This window comes from Eimeria maxima, genomic scaffold, assembly GCF_000499605.1.
Source record: "Eimeria maxima Weybridge genomic scaffold, Emw_scaff313, whole genome shotgun sequence".
Taxonomy (NCBI): Eukaryota; Apicomplexa; class Conoidasida; order Eucoccidiorida; family Eimeriidae; genus Eimeria; species Eimeria maxima.
Window position 1 is genome coordinate 1 of NW_013565978.1, and position 21,927 is coordinate 21,927.

Here is a 21,927-nt window from a genome sequence, read left to right on the forward strand (position 1 = left end):
ATATATATTATATATATATATATAGCTGCATGCACTTGTTATTTTGTGTATGTTGTGTGTGTATTGCAGGCGTATGCATCTCATGGATTAAAGGATATATTTAATGTATATAATTTAGATCTACAAAGAGTAGCGAGGGCATTTGGTTTCTCTGTTCCTCCTAAGGTAGATTTAAATCTAAAAGCAAAAGGGAGAACAAAAATTGATAAAAAAAAACAAAGATTTAATGCTAGTGGGCATAAATTCTCTGCAGCTAATCCTTATGGTATGTATATCTTATATATATATTTATTTATTTTTATTATATATTATTATTTCTATTATTATATATTAATTTATATTTATATTAATTAATATTAATTTTAATACAATAAATAATGTGTTTAATATTGTTGCATCTTTGTTCCCTCTTGGTTTGCGGTGTATTGTATCTGTCTTCGTGCGCATGTGCATGCAGCAGCAACAAAAACAGCAGCAGCAGTAGCAGCAAGCAGCAGCAAATAATATAGAGATGAGTTGCTGTGGTGTCATTCGTTTCTTGCAGGTGTGCGAGCACCGGACGACAAGAGGCAGTTTTGCCGTTGAAGGATTGAATATATGAGTATGAGTGCTTAAAGGGTATAAAAGAATGCAAAGACATAAAAGAGTTCTTTTTTTTGTGTCTTTTTTTATTTCTTTTTTAATCCCTTTTTGGCCTTTGCTGCTGCAGTGCGCCGTAAAGCGTTGCCCTCAAACACTGCTGGGGTGGGCAGTTGACCAGTGGTCCATTTCCCATTTCTATTAAGTGGTCCACCATCGCATGCTTAGGTGGTTCACCCAGTGGTCCACTCAACTGCCCTCATCAGTGGTCCGCCACTGTGGTCCTTTCAATGGTCCATTTCTGTTTCCTTTAGTGGTCCATTGGTGCAAATGGACCACTGGTCACGTGTGGCCATCCCCTCCCTAGCCGCAGGCGTTTAATAGGGATTTCTATTTGGCGCAAACTTTGCGGAGTTGTGCGATGTATTTCTCTGCGTCGCTTAACTGCTGCAATTCCGCCAGTTTTCTTTCCTGCATATTCATAACAAAAATAAAATACAACTAAGAAATAAAATTACCCTCTTTTTGTATTATCCTTTTCGTTACTTGTTGATTAAGGAACAATACCAACAACATGCATAGATACGTAGGCAGCAACCGCCGTTCCCTTGATGCACCCGCTACTATTAAAGGCATTTTTAGCTCCTAATTAATCAAATGCATTCAAGAGCGGCAGCTGCTAGGCATATTCTTATTTGTATTCGTTACTAAGGTGTATAGGTATAAGGAAACGTAGCTTACTCTGGCTCGTTCAATAGCCCGCTGATCTTCCTCTTCTGCAAGTCTGAGCGCCTCTGCTTCTGCGAGTTGTTTTTTCTTGAGCTTTTCGATTTCTTTGGATCTTTCTTCGATTTGTCTGCGTAGTTCTGCCATATGCTGAATTCTTTTTGCCTTTTCTGCCTCTCTTTTTGCTTGTTCTGCTGCTGCAAGTTCTCTTTGCGTTGCTGCAACTCTATCAAATTCCTTCTTCTCCGCCACTGCTGTTTCTACCAGCTTCAACATCTTCTCACGATGCTGCTCCATCCGCGCTTTTGCCAATTCGTCGTTTATTTTTCGCTGCCGCGCAGCCTCCGCCTCTTCTCTCTGGCGCTCCACCCGCTCCCTCTCCTCCATAGCCCTGCAGCGCAGAGTGTACAGAGCCACAAACCCTAAACCCTAAACCCTAATCGTGAATCTGAGGAAGCGAAGAGAAATGCGCTGCTGCCCACAGACGCCGGACGAAGAGCATACAGGCATTTTTTATTAAGCAGCAACAACATTAGTAAATATGTAAACATGAATACTGCCCATTGACCCTATAACGGCTGCTTCCTGCGGATAATATTCCTGCAAAAATGGCAGTGTGATGAACTGCCGGGGGCAGCTCAGAGTTACAGACGCGCCTTCTGGCTCTAATCGCATCAAGTTGGGCTGCCTTATCGAGTTCTCTGTCTTGTTTGGCATATATTGCAGCATATCCTTTTTGTTTAGCTGCTTCTTGTTGCTTCTTCTTCTCTTCTAGCTCCTTCTCTCTAGCATTCTTCTCACGCTGGTACTCCAAAATCTTCTCCTCCTCCAGCTGCTCTAGAGCCGCCCGGTGCGCCTTTTCTTTGTAATGAATGCAAAGACGAAAAAGGGGGAAGAAAACGAGCAAGCAAGAGGCTCAGTCGGGATTTAGGCTGTCCCTTTACAAGGGTTTCTTTTTTCGGCTGCTGCTTGTCCTCCTAATTTGAGAAAAGATGAATGTTTTCTCTCTGTCTTCAGGAACCTCCTTTTGGTTTTGTTACGTTTTTAGTTTAATTTTCATGCTGTGCTTGCTTATGGGGGCCTGCACTTACCCTTTAAGATTAATTCATTATGTGCATTGACTTCGAGTCTCAAATTTCTTGCAGCTTCTTCTTTCTGTTTCTTTGTCAATGCGTCCTGCACCTTGAGGGCCTCCATCTGTTTAAGAACGAGTGCTCTTTCTCGCTCTCTCTCCTCCAGCTCTAGTTCTCTCTTCAGCTGCCCATTAAAACAAATTGATGCGAATGACCGTACAAATCGTTACAACGGTATTTGATGCGGCTGGTTCACTGCTATGGAAAAGCAGGCGATGACAAAAAGAGGGAACTTGAGGCAGAAACAAAAGGTATAGGAGGACCCAGGTTGCCTCGCATTTTGGTGCAGAACACGAGAAATTAAAAACAGGAAAAAGCAAATAAATAAGAAGGCGGCAAGGAGCTGTTTGTAGCACAACCTTCGAGGTGATATTCAATTGGCTGTTTTCGAGAGATTGTTTTTTTCTGCCCTACCTGGCGTTCTGCAATTTGTTGTCTGATCATTGTTTCCTGCATTTTGAGGCGCTGGAGTCTAAGCGCATCCCTTTCGTCTATTTCTTTGACTCTCTTGATTCTTTCTTCTTCCATCATCTCATCTAATTCCTTTTGGAGCCTTTCTCTCTCTTCGGCAGCCTCCCTGAAGAAAGGGATATTTGAATATAGGCGGACTCCCCTCGCAACAAACAAAACTAATTTCCCATTTTGCTTGGTTAGAATAAACATAAACCAGCCGAAAAGAAAACAGGATAGTGCGAAGAACAACAGATGGGGCTGCAAGCCCTGGAGTAGAGAGGGCCTATTGTAACTATACTATATGGTAACTTCGAACCTTTTCAGCTGAATTTGACGACTGCGAATGGCATCGACTTTGCACTTCAAGATGATGTTGTTCATGGCACGGACTTCTTCTCTGCTCTCTTCATTTGCCTCTTGAGCTCTGCCCAACACAGTGTTGGACGGAGAATTTGAGGGATCCCTTTCGAAAATATCTCTCTTTCTTCGTTCGCTGTCAAACCGCAAAAGTCTGTTTCGCAGCTCCTGCGGGAGAGAAGAAACTTTATAGAGCAGCACGGGCAGCTGGTCCTTCTCTGATCTCCCTGTGTATGTGTGTGTGTCCTATGCAAGGTGAAAAGGACGCTTCGGTCAATTTATGCTTACGTTTGACTTCTGTATTCTCTCCTCCATATCCTCTTCTACATTTTGTGGACGTAGGTGGGCGCGGGATGTGTCGAGGTCCTTCAGCCTCTGAGGGAGCGCAGCGCAGCAGCGGCAGTTGTTTCTTTTCCCCCTATTGCTGAACAGGTTGTTGCGCTAAAGTTTGTCTACACAAATCCCATCGGTAAAGCAAATTTGAGCTTTCTGACTTCAATTTCAGAAATGTCTTCCAAAGTAATCCTTGCTGAGTTCCGCAGGGCTTCGTCGCTGCTCTCTTTTGAATCAAAGATATCGCTTATGCGGATGGGAGTATCTTTGCCGGTTATATACAAACTGCGGCGATCTATAGGATAACTACATGATTTAAAGAGAGTTTCGTCTGCAGTGGAAGATGGTGCGATCTTCCGATAGCGGAAGCTGCTGGCGCCCCGGCGCTGGCGGCTTTCCTGAAAACACGAATGGATGTTTATGCTTTTACCGTTCATCTAAATGCTATCCATTGTAGGTGCAGTACGAACGACGTGTACGATGCATTTAAATGTGTATAGTGACAATTCAACAAAGAAACAAACAGAGCTTGCACTGCCGTAATTATGGTGTCGACGAAGGTAAGCAGCGACATGCGGAGTTTTTCGGGAGCTTCAATAGGACGCCATGACACATACACTGACGACAATCAATTCAAACGATCAGCATATATTATGTTTATGCCCTTGTTCGTCCTTTTCCGAGGGCTTTCGAGACTCCTGTGCACGGGCTTCGTGCGCAGACGCCAGCAAAAAGGCTAGAATGCTGTTCATTTGCTAGACTCGCGTCCATCCCAATAGCAGTCTAAAGGGCTCAAAAATATGTGGTGCTAAAGGTACCATTTTTCCTTCTTGCTATCTTGGAGGAATCGTTCATGTGCGGAGAGAACGAGGAGCTGCCTTTTTTGCAAGGTGTACTACAAGGCTGGTCTTCAGAAGGTTCGCTGGGAATGAAATGATTGAAATTCCAAGAAATAAGAAGGGAAAAGGAAGATTCTTGGGAAACAAATTCACAACGGCCTCTTTAGATGCTCAACGACATGCAGGAAGCCTCGAGAAGACACGAACGACAGATACCAACGTTCCCTTAAGTCGATAGGATGGAAACGTCAGCACCTGACAGGATCTTCTACCACATCAAACTTTTGAGCTCAATTATCAGGCAAAAATTATATTTATTTATTGAAACGAGCCCTTCTTCGTCAGTCTGGGGCTCCCCGGTGACCTCCAGCCAACATGCAAGACAAAACACATTAAGCTTTTCTTCCTCCAATTATCCACCCGATCCACAAAAATAGATATGAAAAGAACTTTTTCAGCAAAAGAACAATCTATTTCAATGGTTGGTTCATCTGAGGCGAGCAAACACAGCTGAGAATATCTTTGCTGCCCTCGACAGAAATGACTGAAGTTGTTGCCAAGAGTAGTCGAGCCTCTGCTGCAGAATGGCGTCTTGCAAGAAATGCTATCTATCTGTAGGATGTTTCTTTAATATTCAATTTTTTAAGCCCCTTGTTATTTGCGTTCACTGGGGGTTTTCAGAAGTGGAGGCGGCTACTCAACCACCCGAGTTGTACTCTCCTTCTTTGGAGGTACAGAACGTATAGATGGATGCTTCGCAGTGGAGACTGCAGTACGCATCTTTCATAGTATAGACCTTTTAATTTGATAGTTCTCAATGTGAATACAAGTTATCTTTCAATTCCAATACATTGACAGGCGTCCTGCCCAGTTGGCAGGGATGCAGCTGGAGGTCAGCTGCCGATCTCTGGAAGTTCCTGGTGTCAGCCGAGGACCGCCGTGACATCAAATAGAGTCACACAACTTGACGTGAGACTTTCTACCAATGTATACCCCACTCACAAGTCTCAAGGTTTCCTGGACATAGAGGCAAGAAGGTCAGGGTCTGCTGCCGGGATGTTGCAGAATTCCGTGAGCCACTAGCGCATGGCATTAGAGGCCACTGTGGGGCTTCTATTCACCAAACACTGATATACGCAGCTGCAGTGCGGTAAAGCTGCCTTATTTGTTTTCAGTGCTGCTGTAGACTGTTTCCTTGCTGAGTTGGCGAGAAACGATGTCTCTCGTTTCCCCGAGAGACATCGTTGTCTCTCGGGGAATATCTGTATTCGTTTCGGGTACCAGGCTACTCTGTGTATACCGCCAGAGACACAAGGGCTTACTGCATTGCCATTGCAACACAATGTCCTCCGTACTCGGACGGTCTGGCTAGCGAAATATGCATGAATTGCCTTTTGATGAAGCATTTTTGGCTGAGTCTCTTGTAGATACTGCTCTCGTTTAAGCGTGAGAAGTCACAAGCCCCCTAACCACCAATGGGAAGATGCAGATTGATTCTCACTTTTCTAGTTGATACAAGTCTGAATCTATGTCCGATTCTATGGAGAATACATTAATCGTTTTTATCAGAGAAGCGGTTTGACGACAGTTTTATGTATCTGGCCTCTTTCCTGTACCCATTAAGTCAGCGGCTCGTGCCTCCATCTGAACTACGAATAGCAATCCAGACAATATTGCTTAATAGCCTTTTTCAAAGCAACTGGACCCACTTCCGCACTCCTTCACTCCAGGGCAGACTGCACGCATGCAACAGCACGTTCATCGAAGGTAACAGGCGAAGAGCTGCAGCACACAGCGTTGCAACTCTTGCTGCATTTACTGTAACCCCACATACAAGCACAACAATTCCCCCTCTGTCGCGTGCAGAGGAGTGTCACTCATATTTTCGCTTGTTTTAACGCGATGATAGGCCCAGCTGTCGGTATCCTCACCATCGTTAGTTAGGCTCTGACGAGCTCTACTCTGACTGCGAGAAATTACGGAACTTGCGGCATAGATTGTAGGGCTAATCGCCGAAAATTCGCTTGAAAACAATGCTTTGCTACCAATTGGTACTCTGCAAATGGTTGCATCACTGCAGGGGTTGGGTTTGCGGCTGAAGCCTGCCCCCCCGCTTAACAGCACAGCGGTAGCTGGTGTGCCTAGTCTCCATCTAGGGTAAAGCAAGTCGTCGATCTTATTCAAGGACTGTCCCTATCTTTAATTGACCCAAAATACTTATAGGTTTGTAAGAGCCGCTAGCTCCCCTCCTCAATCGAGGCATGCTAGTCGCTGCGCCCCAAGCGCCTGGAGCTGCGGAAGACGAGACACCTCATCATCATTTGCACCCCACCGTACGGCAAGTTATGCTGTATATCTGCGCCGCATGAAGGAACTGGGGACAGTTATTGAACGGTGCCAGTTTCCAACGGACTTGCAAACATCGCACACAGGTGCCAACAGTGTGCACATTATTCTACAAGCGTACAACCAGCTCTGATTCTGTGTGAGCCTATGTTCGACCTGGGACAGCTATATTATAGTAACACATATTTATGTAAATATAGCTGTTGCTTGCCGCCAATGATGCTAATCCCGGTGCGGTGACTGCGTAACAGAATTCCATGTCCCAGTTTCAACGTGCAGCAGTAGATGGAAACTGTAGATAAACAAATAATTATAGTGAAAGCATCTAAATGACATGTTTTTAAAGAGGTAAGACAACTTAACATTATCATATTTTTGAGTTTTAGGTGTCCTGGCTGCCTGTACACACTTCGCCGCATGCAGCCCCAAAGTGTTGTTCAAGTGCCTTATGAAGCCGCCTTCTGTAGACACGAACAACTAAGTATAGTTGTGTCTCCATGTGTTCTCTTTTGTATGTTTTGAGGGCTGTCGCTTCATTCCAGGAACCCTACGGTGTTGGTCATAGGGGTAAGTAGCAAGACAACCACCTAACCCGATTTCGCTAGCCTGGGTTGTAGTTTCTTTGAATAGTCATCTATGCTCTGCTTTTGAGATATCTTCCTCTATTTTCACCATCTTCATGCATTTTGAGGTGCCAGAATCATCACCCATATCCCCTGTACTCTACACAACCCGTTCAGCATATCAGCTGCACACTGGCAGTTGGCTTCGGGTGCCGTCTTTCTCTAGTTTGCTACGGTTGCCTAAATATGTCTTTTTTTAATTCTGCCAGTCTGTGGCCTACGATCGCGAATCCCTACATGCTAGGTCTGCCGGGCGGGCAAGGGCAGTTGTTGGCTGTCTGCTGTTCCGTAATGCGCTTTTTTCTGATTCCATGGCTGCGTTCAGGCGTTACGTTCGCTGCGCAGCATTGTGCTGCAGCATACAGATCTTAAAAATGGCCGCACAGGGCACGGGAGCCCCTGCGGCGGAAGCCAAGGAGGGGCCCCGACGGCCCTTGAACTATGCGGAATTATCTAAGGATTCTTTGCGTGCTGTTACTATGGAGAACGGTTTGCAGCAGAGTGCCATTTACTGGGAGACAGGCCACAGGACGTGGCTGCCCTTCTGGGCTTCTTTTACGCAAAAGTTTACGTGGAAGATTATAGACGACCAGGTAGAGCCTCGCACCTATCGGAGATAATCCAACCAACAGATAGATGCATGGGAGTGACAGACGTAGAGGCAGGGCAGCAATGAGCATTAATCGGGAAATCATACATAAACAAGTACAGATATTACCACAGCAAACAGGACGAGCAGTAAGAAAAGGCGACGGAGGCGGAGTGTGGCTGTGTTGTGTTCTCCTTTTTGCATTTCTTGGTGCACGCACTTTATTGCTGCATATGTGTTGTGCAGATTCGCCGTTTCTTGGGCTTCACCTCCCCTGTGACTACGGAGCCGTTTATCTTTTACAACTCTCCCCACATCTACATGCGCCAGTACGTAGGGGACCCGGATGTACACCTGACTGTACCCCTTAGTGTTAGATGGCGTTTTGCCTTCTCCCCTGCGGGTACAGAAACCTTCGAAGACTATGATAAGCAGGTACAAGATGCATTCTATGAGAGGGCAGTATCTGCCGATCAGCGGCGAGAAAAACAAAGAGCTGTCGATGCCATCTTAAAGTGCGCAGAAGAGGCAGACAAACGCTAAAGAATCTCCCATCATTATTCCTCTGTCTGTGCATCCGTACATATAGCATCCGTACACCTGCCTTCAAGGTTCTTGCATGCGTGCATGCAACATGCATGCATGCATGCATGCATCGAGAGGAGAAAGCATCCCCGGGCTAAGGGGTTGGAGCTCCAGGAGGAGGCCCTAGTTGCTTCCCGGGGGACCCCGACGCAGCAGCAGCAATGCTGCAGCATCAACAGCAGCAGCACTAGGCCGCTGCTCTCCGCGACACAGGCGTTGTTGCATATGTGTGACTTACTTTCTGTAGGGGCTTCAGGAGGAGGACTCGGCAGTGGGGTGTATGTAGACCAAAATGCGCACTGTAGGGTCCCCTCTAAATCTGTTAGTTTCTTCTTTAAAGCCCAACATTTTTTTTAATGAATATATAGATGACGCCAGGGGCGCCTTGGTTATATGCATGAATGCAATCAAAAACATATGGCATATGCTGTCCATACAGGCATTTGACGGCAGCAACTAACAACATCAGACATACGCCTTCATCTATTGTATTTGGTGACTCATAGATACATGTAAACATCTGCTTATGTACCCCTAGGGGCAACACAAAGATACCTATTAGCACGATTCATGATCACCATCTGCTGATTATTCAGTGGCAATATTCAGTCAGCTTATGTGGGAGGAGTGTCCGCAGCATAGTAGGCTTGCATGCCTAGGTATAGTGTTAGTTGCAAGCGCTGCCAACTGCTGGAGGTTTCTACTAAAAGGTTATTCAATTTTTGTGTGGCAGGTGGATGCATAGAGGGGCCTGGGAGGTGTTTAATGAGTAATAGGTTACTATATGATCATATTGAAGGGGTGATCTTCTTGTTTTCTTTACAAGACACCGCAACATGGTGCACGTGCTTGGGTTGGGGGGCAACGGGGGGGTCACAGGGGGTGGGTTGAGGGCACTAGGCAGGTCGGTACTTGCAATGCTGTTATGAAAATCTTGATTAATGAGTCATCTGTGTGTTTATTCGTGACAGAAATAGCTTGGCACAGGATATTTCAACGTGGAACGGCTACGAAAGATGCGAAGGTTCGTGGCAGTGTACGCTAAGGTGGGGGGCATTTGCTGCTCTCGTTCCTAAGATCAAGCGAAGCAGAATAATTTTTGGCAGTGTCTTTTTGAAGTGATTATTTAAAAAGAAGAGATATGAGCATTTGAGCTGTACCATTCGAGGCATCCGAATGCCCGGCGTTGGTGGTTATGGGGGAGCAGGGTTCGACGGTTTTGCTGCGGACAGCTCTAAAAAAAGGGTGGCAGATGATCTCGTGTAACAATAAGCAAATAGAACAAGATTTTTATCTACATGAAAAGACAAACACGAAGGTTGTTGTTGATTCGGTGCTGACAAGGTGGGTGTGGTGTATCTACAGCCGACGCGAACGTGGTGCGATGCATTTTGTATGAATTCGGACTTGAGCTAGTGTGTGAGTCCGTTGGTATTTGTATGGGTGATCTTCGTCGTTTCCTCGGCGTGTTTGTATTTATTAATGGCGTTGCGTCATCTCGGGCCCGGAGCGTATGGTGTACCCTTTTTTTAGATGCGCAGGACGACCTACAAATTGGTAGGCGTAGCATTATAAGGAGCGGGAACTAAGAAACTGCTGGCCTGCTTGCTTCTCGAGCGGTGCCTTTTTCTGTTTTGTTGTGTTTTTTTAGTTGACTGCCTTCATATTCTGTCCAACCTTCAACTCGCATGCTGCAACCTCCTCCAACCGGCATAGCACGGTTTCTTGTCGGGCACCCGTGGCCACTCAATAGCCTCTCCCTCCTTGTTCCTGAAGGAACGCCAGACATTTCGTTTTCTACAGATTTCTATTTAAGGTGGAGAGACACCTGGAGTTTAGCATACGGTGTCCGCTGCAGCAACAATGGCTCTCACAGACACCTGGGCGAGATACCTCGCCCATGACGCGCCTTGGATGGAATCAGCGCGCGCGGTTTTGTCGCCTTTGAAGAACTCCATTATTCATTCTCATCCCACAGTTACCCATCTATTTCGCCAGGTAGACACTGTAGCAGAGAACATTCTATCTTTCTACGCCCCCGACCTCCCCCCCAGCAGCCGTCAGAATAATGGCTTGCCTCTTATGGACGGGAAAGATGTGTTTATCGTCATCTCCCTTTATCTTCTCCTTGTAGCTTTTAGTCTTCTCGTAGGCCGCGGCGCGGCCCCACAGGCCGCCGTGCAAAAGAGGGAAAAGCCTCTGCTAGAGAAAATCGGGCCTGTCTTTTTCTTTCAAGCCATATACAACATAGCACAGGTTTGTCTTCCTATTCGTGTGTCTCTGTGTTTATATCATCCCTTTGCACCAGCAGCATTTAACGTCATATTGCGGAGGTACTTCATACGATATTCCTTTCCCTGTGCTGCGGTGTATGTACACCAGGTGGTTCTTTGTGGATTTCTTGTTGTCCGCGTTTTTGATGTATGGAGGGCAGAAGAATATTCCTTCATGTGCAACCGATTTAACGTGCCTAACACGCGTATGGCGGAGGTCACCTGGTTCTTTTACATGTAAGTCTGTAATAAGATACTACAAGATAGATATGCTGCTTTCTTTTGCTGCTTTTGCTGCTTTTAGGGCTCTGGGTGTTACATCTGCTGCTGCTGGGCGTTTGTCTGCTGCATCGGCTGTATTTGCTGCTGTTCGTGACTTTGCTGCTGTTCCTGACTTTGTTGCTGTTGCTGCTGCTGCTCTTAGGCTGAAGTATGTCGATCTTTTGGACACGGTGTTTATGATAGTGCGGGGAAATTGGCGTCAAGTGTCCTTCTTGCATGTTTATCATCATTCTTCCGTCATTTATATCTCCTGGGTAAATGCCAGTGTTGGCTACGATGGAGAGATATACTACGTTGTCGCACTCAAGTAAGCGGCATATACCACTTGCGTACCTCCATGTTTGCTTTGTCAGCTTCTTGCTACGAACTCCGTTTATATTTGTTCTATTTTCTTTTGTTGCTTTCTTTCTCTTTGTTTATTTTGAATTATTGTTGCCAGTATCTTGCTTGTTTATGTTATATTGGTATACACCTTTGCTTCATGTATGTTTCATCAATGTTAGCATCATTTTCCTTTTTGTTCTATTTGCATTGTTCTTGTCCCTCAGTTGATGTCGTTAGTTGTTGTTGTTAATTGATTTTATTGCCTTCCTGTCCTTTTGGCTTATGCTGTGTGTGTGTATCTGCCTGTTTATCCTATATAGGGGTTACCTGTATATCCGGTGGCGTTGTGTCGCATTTGTCGTCGTAATTCTTACTTTGCTTTATCATACTGTATGAGCTATTATAGCGCTGTTTTTCCTGTTTTAGTTGCTTTTGTGTAGTTTTTGCCCGTGAGTCTGTTGTATTTATGTTGTGGCTGGTTGCGTGTCAGTGTATGAATACTTCGAATGTCATTGTTCTTATCTGTTGGTTGCTTTGTTTGCGGGAGTTGAGCTTAGTTAACTATTAGTTATTAATTATTAATGTATTTGTGCTCTTCTGCGTTTTGCGCAGCGCCTTGGTCCACGTGGTAATGTACGCGTACTATTTTATGGCGAGTCTGAACAGCCCGCTGGCTCGAATGGTCAAGATATTTGTAACGCAGTTGCAAATGGCTCAGTTCCTGTCTATGACTGCACATGCTTGTTACCATGTGTATTACTACAAGACCTGCCGCTACCCGCTGCGCGTGACCATTGGCTACTTCTTCTACGTCCTCAGTCTCTTCCTCCTCTTCCGTAACTTTAGTAAAAAGACATACGGGGCAAAAACCGCCCCTCAACCCCCCACCAGCACTGTCACACCCAAGACAGACACCAGCAACACAGAAACCAGCAACAAAGTAAAGGCTGCTTAAAAGCTGACACACACATGATCACCAATGCATAAAGGCCTCCTCCCTTCTCCCGTGTTTGCTGCCTCGGGCAGCTGGTAAAATTCCAAATAATATACCCAAAGTTGCACCTTCTGTCCTCCCTGTCGTGTTTGTTGCCTCCTGCGACGATCACGCAATGGCTGTCATATGAGCCAACTAGCACCATTCGGCCGAAGGAAAAGTACAGTAGCTCCTTCGCTGAAATTGTGCTTTTCTCAAAACTTCTCCAACCGCTTTCAGTAGATTTCTACACTTACGAAACTCATTAGGTTTCTCAGAGGAAGAAATGTACACACAGAAAAAACAGATACCAGCAACACTCCGGTGTTGCTATGAACAGCAACCGCCTCCGAACAGTGTCCGGATGCGGGCAAATTTCACTTTCGTCGCCTTATGTGCAACGTATATTAAATTTGCTTTTTATCTACTATTAAAATGTCTATGCAGGGACATATATTCCGTTTGAGGACGGAGTATTGCCCTTGATGTAGGCATATTATGAACAACTATAGTGGGCTTGTCAGGGGACGATCACATACACAACAGTTATCACCAGCCATATTGCTGGGGTTAACACAGCAGACAGGGCTGCTAGAAAACTGGTTGGAAGTCCTCCCGATGTACTTTCAGCATAAAGTTGATATCGCACAGGCCGTAGAAAACATTTAGTATCGGGTACTTCATTTGCCGCGGAATTTGGTTTTTCAACATGTGAAAACGGAGAAATGTTGGCGGCCTCTTGAAATATGGGCAAACCTAAATAAAACAAATGAAACACAACACAAAGGAAAGAGGACTAGCGCTCAGATTCACAGAGAAATAAGTATAATTGGTAACCGAGCGAAGAAGCAAATGCAGCGGCAAGGCTGGTGCAACGGGAACTGCAAGTTAACAGCTCCGCAACTTTCGATCTGTCCAAAGTTTAGTTTGCAAAGCAGTTCCGAGCGGAATTTGGTAGCTACATCAGCTGAACATCGTCCAAGTGGTTAAAAGTTGATGGGCGGCCTGTTTATGGGCTGTCGCTCCCGTGTTGTGCAGCAGGGTAGCCAACCACTGTTGGTGCATGGCGAGAATACAATCCATATACATTACACACATGCCTCGGCACATTAGAGGCGAACGTGAAGCGCATTTGCTGGCAAATAACGGCAAAGTTAACGAGATGATCAACGTCGAAGTCGATTGAAACAAGCGAACTTTGCAAGGAGTGCAATAACGCCAAAACCGTATCATATTTCATCGCTGATAGTTACCTCCGAATGCCCAAGTCTCAAGTGCACCTGCCGGCATCTTTCGCTGCAGTACGAGGCGATGTGGCACCTGCAGCATGACAAGGTGGCAGAAGCACGCGGAAGCCATACAATACCAATAAACATAATAAAAAGAATAAATGTGCATCTCTAATATGCACTAGTATGTCGGTGGGGAAGGCGCGTTCGCCATTTCCTTTGGGTACTGTACTTGTGTTTCCCCAACCGAACAGTATAAACACATGCATTTCTCTTGTAGCCTGGAGGGGAGATAGCATATATGCATGCAAACCGCTGAACGTTCTCCCTACTTACTCTTGACAATAGTGCATGTTTTCTAAAGCGGGCCCCGTTTCCTGTCCCTGGAAAATGATGGATTTACAGCCAGGCAGCCAACAGGGAATTACAGGGCATTTCCACTGTTTGTACAAGGGCACAGTCTCCGTTTGCTGCTGTTGCTGCTGTCGCTGCTCCTGCTCCTGCTGCTGCTGCAGCTGGAATTTGTGTATCTTATCTAATTCCTGCGCAGCCCTGCAGAAACGTCCGGTTCCAAAGGTTTCTGCGGCTTCCTCGGAGGCAAACAAAACTTTCTTCGGGCGCTGTCCTGTGTCTGCTGAGTTCCAAGCGGAATGAGCCGCTGTTCTCTCTTCTGTTTCCTTGTTAAGTCCGCTGTTGTGGGGTGCTTGTCGGGGGCTGGTTGTTGTTTTTGTTGGTTTCATTGAGGGAGCACCATCCACTGCTGCTTCTGCTTCGTCGCGCGGTGAGGAGAGAGAGCGGGTTGAGTGTTTCGTTCTGTAGTCGTCTGAAGATGTAATGTCTGAAGTCCAGGGAATGTACGAAGGCTCCCAAGCGCTTTGCCACAATGAAGGCCAGGGCCCCCCGGCTCGCAGGCCACAGCGGTGAGGCAAAGTAAAAGGCAACAGTGTGTCGGGGTCAATATCTGTTTCTTCTGCTGTCTGTCACGCAAACAACAAAAAGCCTAGGATATAAGTAAAACAAACCGACGCACATATTGCACGTAGACAGTGCAAGAAGACAGCAAATGTGCATGCATTAAAGAGTAAACCCATTTGCTGTGTAGTTTCTTCTCGTTGATTGTGCCTGTGTTGTTATATGTCATTATTACTACTATTGGTGTTGTTATTGGGCTGCTTGGTGCTGTGTGCTGCTGCTATTGTGCTGCAGGGTGCATTTGTAGCGGTTGCTGTTGCTGTGTGACGAGCTGCTCCTTTGAGAGTTGCAGTATTTGCTGTTGTTGTTTTGCATGGTTCTTTCGTGGGTGGTTAGGGCCAGACTATTTATTTTCTCACTTTTTTGAAGACTTCACGTAGGCACACTGCCGCTCTCCAGCAGAAGTCGAGCGTTACATTCGTCAGGAGTTGTACTTTTTCTTCTCTTAAAGCAGGAATAACAATTCTGTCCAAAACTGCTTGCATTTCCCGCGCTTCGCTAAGCAGCAATGGCGCTCTGTCTAGACAGCTCAAGTACATCAAGTCCGCAATAAAACATAAAACTGTTCGACACAAATATAAATTCAAACCTCTGTGCAGGCACCTTCGCAAGTTACTCCACACACTCAGCTCCACACTAATATCTTCTTCTTCTTTGTTTATGACCTGCAGCAAGTCTGAGAGAAAACCAGCAATCAACAGACGCACACACACACACACACACACACACACACACACACACACACACACATACACACACACACACGAATTGTATAATATGTAGGTTTATGTATGTATATGTGCACGTATATATACATTAGATGTCGGCATACATATACGTGTATTACATACACATATATACGCCTGAATGCATGTATGTGTACATGTGTATGTATATATACCCACAAATTCCTTCCTGGAGGGACATAAGGGCTGTTCTTACCTGGGGACCTCAGTCCATAGAGCACCTCTGCTAGCATCTCAAAATAACTTGTGACAAGACTGATGGCCTGGGGGGTGGTCGGGACCTGCAAAGGCACCGGGACATATCACGAAATGAACTATTCCGCTGTGCTTCACTTTCATGTCAAGGAGACTAAGCTAGCTGTTTGGTACCAGTGTATATGCAACGCAGCAGGGCCCTGTTTGTGTCTCGGACCTTTTGATCTCCAAGTACGCAAAAGAATGCTTTCGTGAGAAAGGAGTCGAACAGCCTGAAGCAGATGTCTTCCTTCTTGTCCATGTTCGCGGTGTATTCAATTGTGAATGGCAACAATTTGCAGATGGCTTCAACGTTGTACTTCATTGCTATGCAGGACGACGCATTACTTAAGAGAGTCCGCAGCTGTTGCTGGGCTCGGCGGAGCAGAAAGGCTCTGTCTTTTGGAGTGAGTTTGGGGACTAAATTGCATGAAAAAGGGGATGAGGAGGAAACATCTTTTGCGGATGTGCCTACGGAAGAGGCGAGAGCTGTGGCTGCAGTGCCTATTCTGCGGCATTGTGAGATCAGTTTTTCGGTGTTTCTTTCGAACTCCAGCTGCGGCTCGTAGTTGTCTTGGCCCCTCCACGACAGCATGTGTAGCATATAACTAATTCTGTACTCAAAGAACTGAAGGCCGTTCAGGCGAAACAACAGACGAAGCAGCCCAGGAACTCTCGACTCAAGCATCACTGATCACATCACACACAAAGAAAACTAGGCACCGCAAAGATATATTTATGTTCGTACCGTGAACTGCTGCAAATCCACTGCAGCACAAATCCCCAACAGCATAGTTAGATGCACTTGTATTTAGCTCTTAGAGAACTTCAACATTATTTATTCAGGTGGAAACTTCTCTTCCAATTTCAATGAATATGATGATATAGTCAGTACATTGTAAGTAAAACTAATAGCAGCATCTACCAATTTATTGGGGGAAACTATAGGAAGCGGCAGATGCTATTTTCTACTATTTTCTACAGATTTTCATGGGTATTATAATTTCACGAGCAGTACCTCCACAGCAGTAGCAATGCTATCGGTGCTTGAGCTGTATTTTTGTTTTGCGTTGTTAGATCATACACTGAAAGGGGGGAAGAGCCAGAAGCTGCGCTCACCTGCCAGCAGATAATTTGAAATCCGTCCCATCCGACTCAGCGCACGCGTAGCCAAACACCACTCTGATGTTGCAGTGGCTTCTTCTATGAGCAGTCTGGGGCTTTCGGCAAATCGCATATCGAATAGGTAAAACCGTTCCATCACAAGGGTAATAAACAAAGAATGCGCCAATTCCACCACCTCACAAGGCTGCATAATAAACTTGTTCACAAGTGCCTGCGGGTTTGGCACGGCTCGGGATAGGCCCGCCGCATCGGGCTTCCGCAGCAACTTCAGCAACAACGAAGTCCGCGGCAGCTGCGTGTAAAACACCATCAACGCATCCAACAACAAACCCGAATCGCTAAACTCCAAGCTCCACGCCAAACATTGGTGTCTATCCTGTTTGGTCTTGCAACCACAGCAATAAACATTCAAATTCCACCGCCCCAAACCATAAAGCGACCCCTAAACCTATCGCAAGCGCCTCTCGACTACGATCTACCGCAGGAGTTCTGCCTTCTGCACTGTCCTAGAAGGCATTGCAAAAAAGAGGAAAAATGCGATAGTTACCCTTCTGCTCCATTTGCCGCCGAACTGTTCAAACACTTCATGCACGATTTGATGCAGAAGGTGAAGTCTCTGCTCGTCTTCGTCTTCTAGCAAGTCGCAGCATGTAGAGTATCTCTCTGCCCAAACCCTCTTGACTCGTTCAGGGTCTGCATAAATTACTTCTTCACCTGCTGATGCTGCCCCACGCTCCCTTCCAGGGCTGCTGGAGGCTTGAGGAAAACCCGTAAAAGATTCCCAAATGCTGGAACGACGGACGTTTGGGCCATCCGCCTCATCCCCTCTTTCCGCTTTGTACATCACTTTGATGTCTCGAGCTGAAAAGAGCAACGACAAACCAACAGAACCCAGGTCTCCATGACTTGCTAAGAAGAAACGAAGTGGCCGACGAAACGACAGTAGCGTCCCAACACAAGCTACCAACAACAGGGAAGCACGACTCAGTAATAATTGCATGCAGCACATGCGAAACTTCTCCGTGCCATTGACAGGTTGTGAGCCGGTTCCAAGGCAATAAGAAAATTAAACGAATGCAGGGGCTCAAAAGCCAGGAACACGAAACAATTCAAAGCACAGCTGAGCTGCTGCAACGGGGAATACAGAAGCCTACTCATTCTGTTAACTTCTCTCTTGCTCGTGTCGTCGGATTGCACGCATTGCGAAATCCTCCCAGCCGCGAGCTGCATACAAACGAAAACACAACAAGTCTTTTAAACGTCATAACTGATACGCCTTAATAATATAAGACTCAAACACTTCCGTTTGCCCGTGTGAAGATAAGAAGATACGGTCCCTCCTTTGCGCCTGCAAGCATCGGAGTGCTGCTGTCACGCTTGGATCTTCTGCATTGACGAAGATATGGGGATGATGGAGGAGAAGAAGAACAAGAACAAGAACAAAACGAACAGCACAGGCAGAAACAGAAGAACAGTCACACGAGCAAACAAGAAAATAAAAGCACACAGAAGAAGGACACCTACTCGGACGCGTTCGTGGGCGTTCAGCGAAGACTCTGTTACGTCGAAAACTCCACTTGCGTCCTTGATTTCCTTTAAATGGAATATTTCATTAACGTTTCCCTCATCAAAAGAAGGTTGTCGAGACCAAGAAATGTCTGCAAATGGAAGCCTGTCAAGAAGACGCTGCTTCATCTGCAGGCACAGCGGTTGTTTACAGAACAAAGTGGAGCACTTTAGAAACAGAGCAATTGCATAACTTTGTCCTTTGTTTATAGTTACACGTATTTGTTACAAGGGATTTGAATGCAAGTCCAAATGGATTGAAACAACTTAAGCGCTTAAATACAGCATGTGAGTTTGTCTTACAGCTTCTGCTGCCTTAGTGATATGGTGCAGAGCAAGGAGTTCTGCCTGTTCGTTTTTCTTCTCGATTCGGTACGGCAGAGGGTCTTCAGGGCCTCCAGAGGATGCGTATGGGTCTACAAATCCTACGTCGTCTAGGGTTCTGCAGTGGCGCATTAAAAGCAGCAAATAAATGCGCATGCACTTTTGCACAGGTATTGCAAATATGTGTATATGCATGCAAACATGAAGGGCAAGTAATATGACGAAGACACAACAAACCCGATATTTATCTCAAGGTAGTCTCTCAAGAAGAGGAATTGTTGTACTTTCAGCATGAACAGCTACCGGGGGCATCAGTTGCAGGGACGAAAACTCCTTCTTTCCAGGCACAGCAGAAAAAGGAGAGGGTGTGCAAATTGGACAATGCATGCTCGTATGTCCAAATTCTGTAAATATATAACATTCCTGCCTTTTCAGCGGCAAATTCGAACACGTCCAGCTTGTTTGTGGTAAGCAAATCGAATAGCCAAAGCGTCATTTAGGGGGTCGAGAATACATGCTATAGCTATGCTATATGCTATATAAAACATACACATTTGCCTGAACCTGAGTGCACCAGCACCGATAGTTTTGTCCTGTGTTGCTCGGTATTCCAACGGATACCAACTGCATCAAGGAGTCGAGAATGAGCACAGCTCTTTGTTTGCATGATAGATATTTGTTTAGTGTACGAAAAACATCCCAATAAGACAACTGGATTTCAACGGGAACAGTGAATGCGCTATTTGTGCTGCAGGTTACTCGAATCGAAGAAGGCCTTTGGGGGGTGATTGTCTGCTTCTGATGAGTTTGTCTGCAATTTGGTCTATTCCAGACTCTTTCTTAAAGGCTTCTGTTTCTTTCACTGGAGAATGCAGAGCCTGTCTATGGCTCCAGGAGTCGCGGAAAGCCGTTTCCAACAGAGTCGTGTCCATTGCTTCTTTCGAACTGAGTCGATTCAGCCTCATTTGATCAGGTAGTTCAACCCCATCAGAATCCGACGGAGGCAGCTCCGCTTCTGCTGCGTCTTCTGCAGCGCCCACTGCAGGAGCAGCAGCAGGTGCTTTTGGGGGGACCGCAGAACCCTGGAAGCAGCACATAATTTCAACAATTCATCTATTACTGCTTCTATTACCACAGCTATCATTGATAATGTGTTTAGATAGACAGGAGCGGCCTTTTATCACTGCAGATAAGAAAGACAGCATGCATCAACAGTCGAGGAGGCAGAAAGAAATGGAGCTAAATATGGTTTAGATAAACTGGAAGAACAAGAAGAGACAATATTCTGAAATGGTATAAACATGCTGCGCCACTACATTTACTGCAGTGCTGTAGACAGGGAGGTGCATGATAGAGCGACAAATAAGGCAAATATGTGAGACACAACAGTGGAAATAGACCGAAAAAAGGTTTCGCCGGTCGAGACAATAACGCACTGAATATTTGGGATAAGGCTCAATCCACTTATCGCCTGCAAACCGAAGGCAAGCAGAAGCAGCACATTTCTCAAGAATTGTGGGATGTGTTGGATTGTGTCTATTGACTGTATTTTGTGTCTACTTGTCGTATTTTGCATTTTGCTTGTATGTAAAATGCCTCATTTTTATTGTACTCTGACTTTTGCTGTTGCCTTGCCTTCTACTTGTAGCAACAGCAATAGTAACAGTAATAATAATAGTAACTACAACAGTTGTCTGCCACGCATGCATCTGTAAATTGAGAACAATAGTAAAACAAGAATAATCCGAATTACATCTTATTTTTAGCGTAGCGTCTCAATAAGAATACTTCTTACATACGATTGCCAAGCTATAAAAGCCATAGTTTTTATTTTGTCCCAATAGTAGTAAACCTAGCAACTTACTATTATTTAGACTGGCAAAACAAACTAAAACGTTGATACGCCACCGAACAACGTAATAAGAAGCATTATAATATACACTGCAATATTGGATCTAGTACAATATAACATAAACTATAGTCATTTACTTTTTCTTACATAAAAAATCCATATTTTTCTCTTTAAAAGCTTTGCTTTGGCCTTCTGGAATAGAAACTTTTGGGGGCGACCATTTCCTGCTCTTTTCCGGGGTGTACTTCAGCAAGTAATCTTTTTTCTTAAGTACAGGAGCGACTTTCCAGAGTTTTTGCACTGTTTCCTCATCTGGATGTGCCTCAGATATTCTTCTATCACCTAGTAGCAGCGGCTGCATGTCTGTTGCCTTGAGGGGGTCCCTTTCCTCCACCACTTCCTTCACCCGCTTTTCTCTTTCTTCTCTTTTTGCTGCTCTTTCTACTTTTGCCAGCTTTTGAAGAGCAGCTTCTCGGGCTCCTGAGGAGGCCGAGACGGCTGTCTTGCTCTTCAATTGGCCGCCATTGTCGTGCGCTACTTTCCCGTTTTGTGGCCCAGATTTGGGATGAACTTCATGTTGTTCTGCAGCTCTAAGCGAAGACGACTTGGAAGAGGGCTCAGCAGCAGCACGAGGAGCCTCCTGCTGTTTGCGGTCACTAGATGGCTTTCTCTGTGTCGCTGCTTCCTTTTCTTGTGCCTTTGCTGCAACCTTCGTCGTTGCTACAGATGAAGTGCTCCTGGCTTTTTCAACAACTCCAGAGACACTTTTGCCCCGTACAACGTCCAGGGTTGCTTGTGGTGAAGCTGCTTTAGTTGTGCTGTCCCTCCTCCTGTCTCCCCAGCGGCCCATCTTCTGGGCTGCCTCAACTGTCAACAAACTCCGCGGAGCCTTGCTGCCTTTGTTTGCTGGTGCCCCGCCTCTACTGGAAGTTCTCTGCTGCGTCTGCTTCATGCTGGGGTTGAGGCTGCTACTGCCTGCTGTACCACTGTTGGAGGCCCTTCGGCCTTCGCGTGGGGCGTTGAACAACGGCATTGGCTAGATGTCTGCGGCGTATTCACAGCAGCATTCAGAAAATACAGGAGGATTTCAAAGAAGGAAGAGGAAGAGGAAGAGGAGAAGGTCGGGTTCCTCGCGGTGCGAATTTTTGTTGCCTCGGCATCCATGAGCAGGGCAGTTTGTTTGGGACGTAATTGAGACAAGACCGAAACACTGCGGCTCCTGTGAGTATTCTTTTCCTTTTCAGTGCTGCTGCCGTTGGTCCTGCTGCTGCTGCTGCTGCTGAGTTGGAGGAGGCGTGAAGGCAGGAAGTCGGCGACACGCTGGGAGGATATAGTGGTTTGCTAGTTGTTGTCTGACGGTCGCCAATATTAAAGGGGAAGAAAACAAAAGGGTCATTGAGCATATATTAGATGTCTGAATATATATTTGTTGACGCGTAAGAAGGGAAGAAGAACCCACAACGA

General features: G+C 45.8%; 5 protein-coding genes across 5 annotated transcripts; 3 read left to right on the top strand and 2 right to left on the bottom strand.

Moving 5' to 3' along the window:
- Positions 1 to 69: 69 nt before the first annotated feature.
- Positions 70 to 585, top strand: EMWEY_00027840 (hypothetical protein; the record flags this gene model as incomplete). The annotated part of the gene is made up of 2 exons (XM_013481329.1): positions 70 to 265; positions 545 to 585. Coding segments are annotated over 2 exons (237 nt in total), but the record flags the coding sequence as incomplete, so codon positions are not given.
- A 384-nt stretch (positions 586 to 969) lies between these two features.
- EMWEY_00027850 (Coiled-coil domain-containing protein 19 mitochondrial, related) lies at positions 970 to 4,402 on the bottom strand (the record flags this gene model as incomplete). The annotated part of the gene is made up of 9 exons (XM_013481330.1): positions 970 to 1,050; positions 1,321 to 1,696; positions 1,874 to 2,006; positions 2,397 to 2,562; positions 2,853 to 3,015; positions 3,208 to 3,416; positions 3,537 to 3,623; positions 3,743 to 3,979; positions 4,400 to 4,402. 9 exons carry the CDS (start codon positions 4,400 to 4,402, stop codon positions 970 to 972), a joined length of 1,455 nt encoding a protein of 484 aa, XP_013336784.1.
- Positions 4,403 to 7,763: 3,361 nt separating this feature from the next.
- EMWEY_00027860 (hypothetical protein, conserved) lies at positions 7,764 to 8,521 on the top strand (the record flags this gene model as incomplete). Its single annotated transcript, XM_013481331.1, has 2 exons — positions 7,764 to 7,982; positions 8,225 to 8,521. 2 exons carry the CDS (start codon positions 7,764 to 7,766, stop codon positions 8,519 to 8,521), a joined length of 516 nt encoding a protein of 171 aa, XP_013336785.1.
- Positions 8,522 to 10,426: 1,905 nt separating this feature from the next.
- On the top strand, positions 10,427 to 12,397 carry EMWEY_00027870 (elongation of very long chain fatty acids 4 protein, putative; the record flags this gene model as incomplete). Its single annotated transcript, XM_013481332.1, has 4 exons — positions 10,427 to 10,819; positions 10,946 to 11,073; positions 11,261 to 11,425; positions 12,055 to 12,397. The coding sequence occupies 4 exons, from the start codon at positions 10,427 to 10,429 to the stop codon at positions 12,395 to 12,397; spliced, it is 1,029 nt and encodes a 342-aa protein (XP_013336786.1).
- Positions 12,398 to 13,006: 609 nt separating this feature from the next.
- Positions 13,007 to 21,496, bottom strand: EMWEY_00027880 (hypothetical protein, conserved; the record flags this gene model as incomplete). Its single annotated transcript, XM_013481333.1, has 14 exons — positions 13,007 to 13,171; positions 13,669 to 13,735; positions 13,981 to 14,621; positions 14,976 to 15,292; positions 15,559 to 15,643; positions 15,775 to 16,286; positions 16,716 to 17,106; positions 17,269 to 17,582; positions 17,876 to 17,945; positions 18,246 to 18,416; positions 18,591 to 18,729; positions 19,371 to 19,693; positions 20,048 to 20,082; positions 20,611 to 21,496. 14 exons carry the CDS (start codon positions 21,494 to 21,496, stop codon positions 13,007 to 13,009), a joined length of 4,116 nt encoding a protein of 1,371 aa, XP_013336787.1.
- Positions 21,497 to 21,927: the final 431 nt, after the last annotated feature.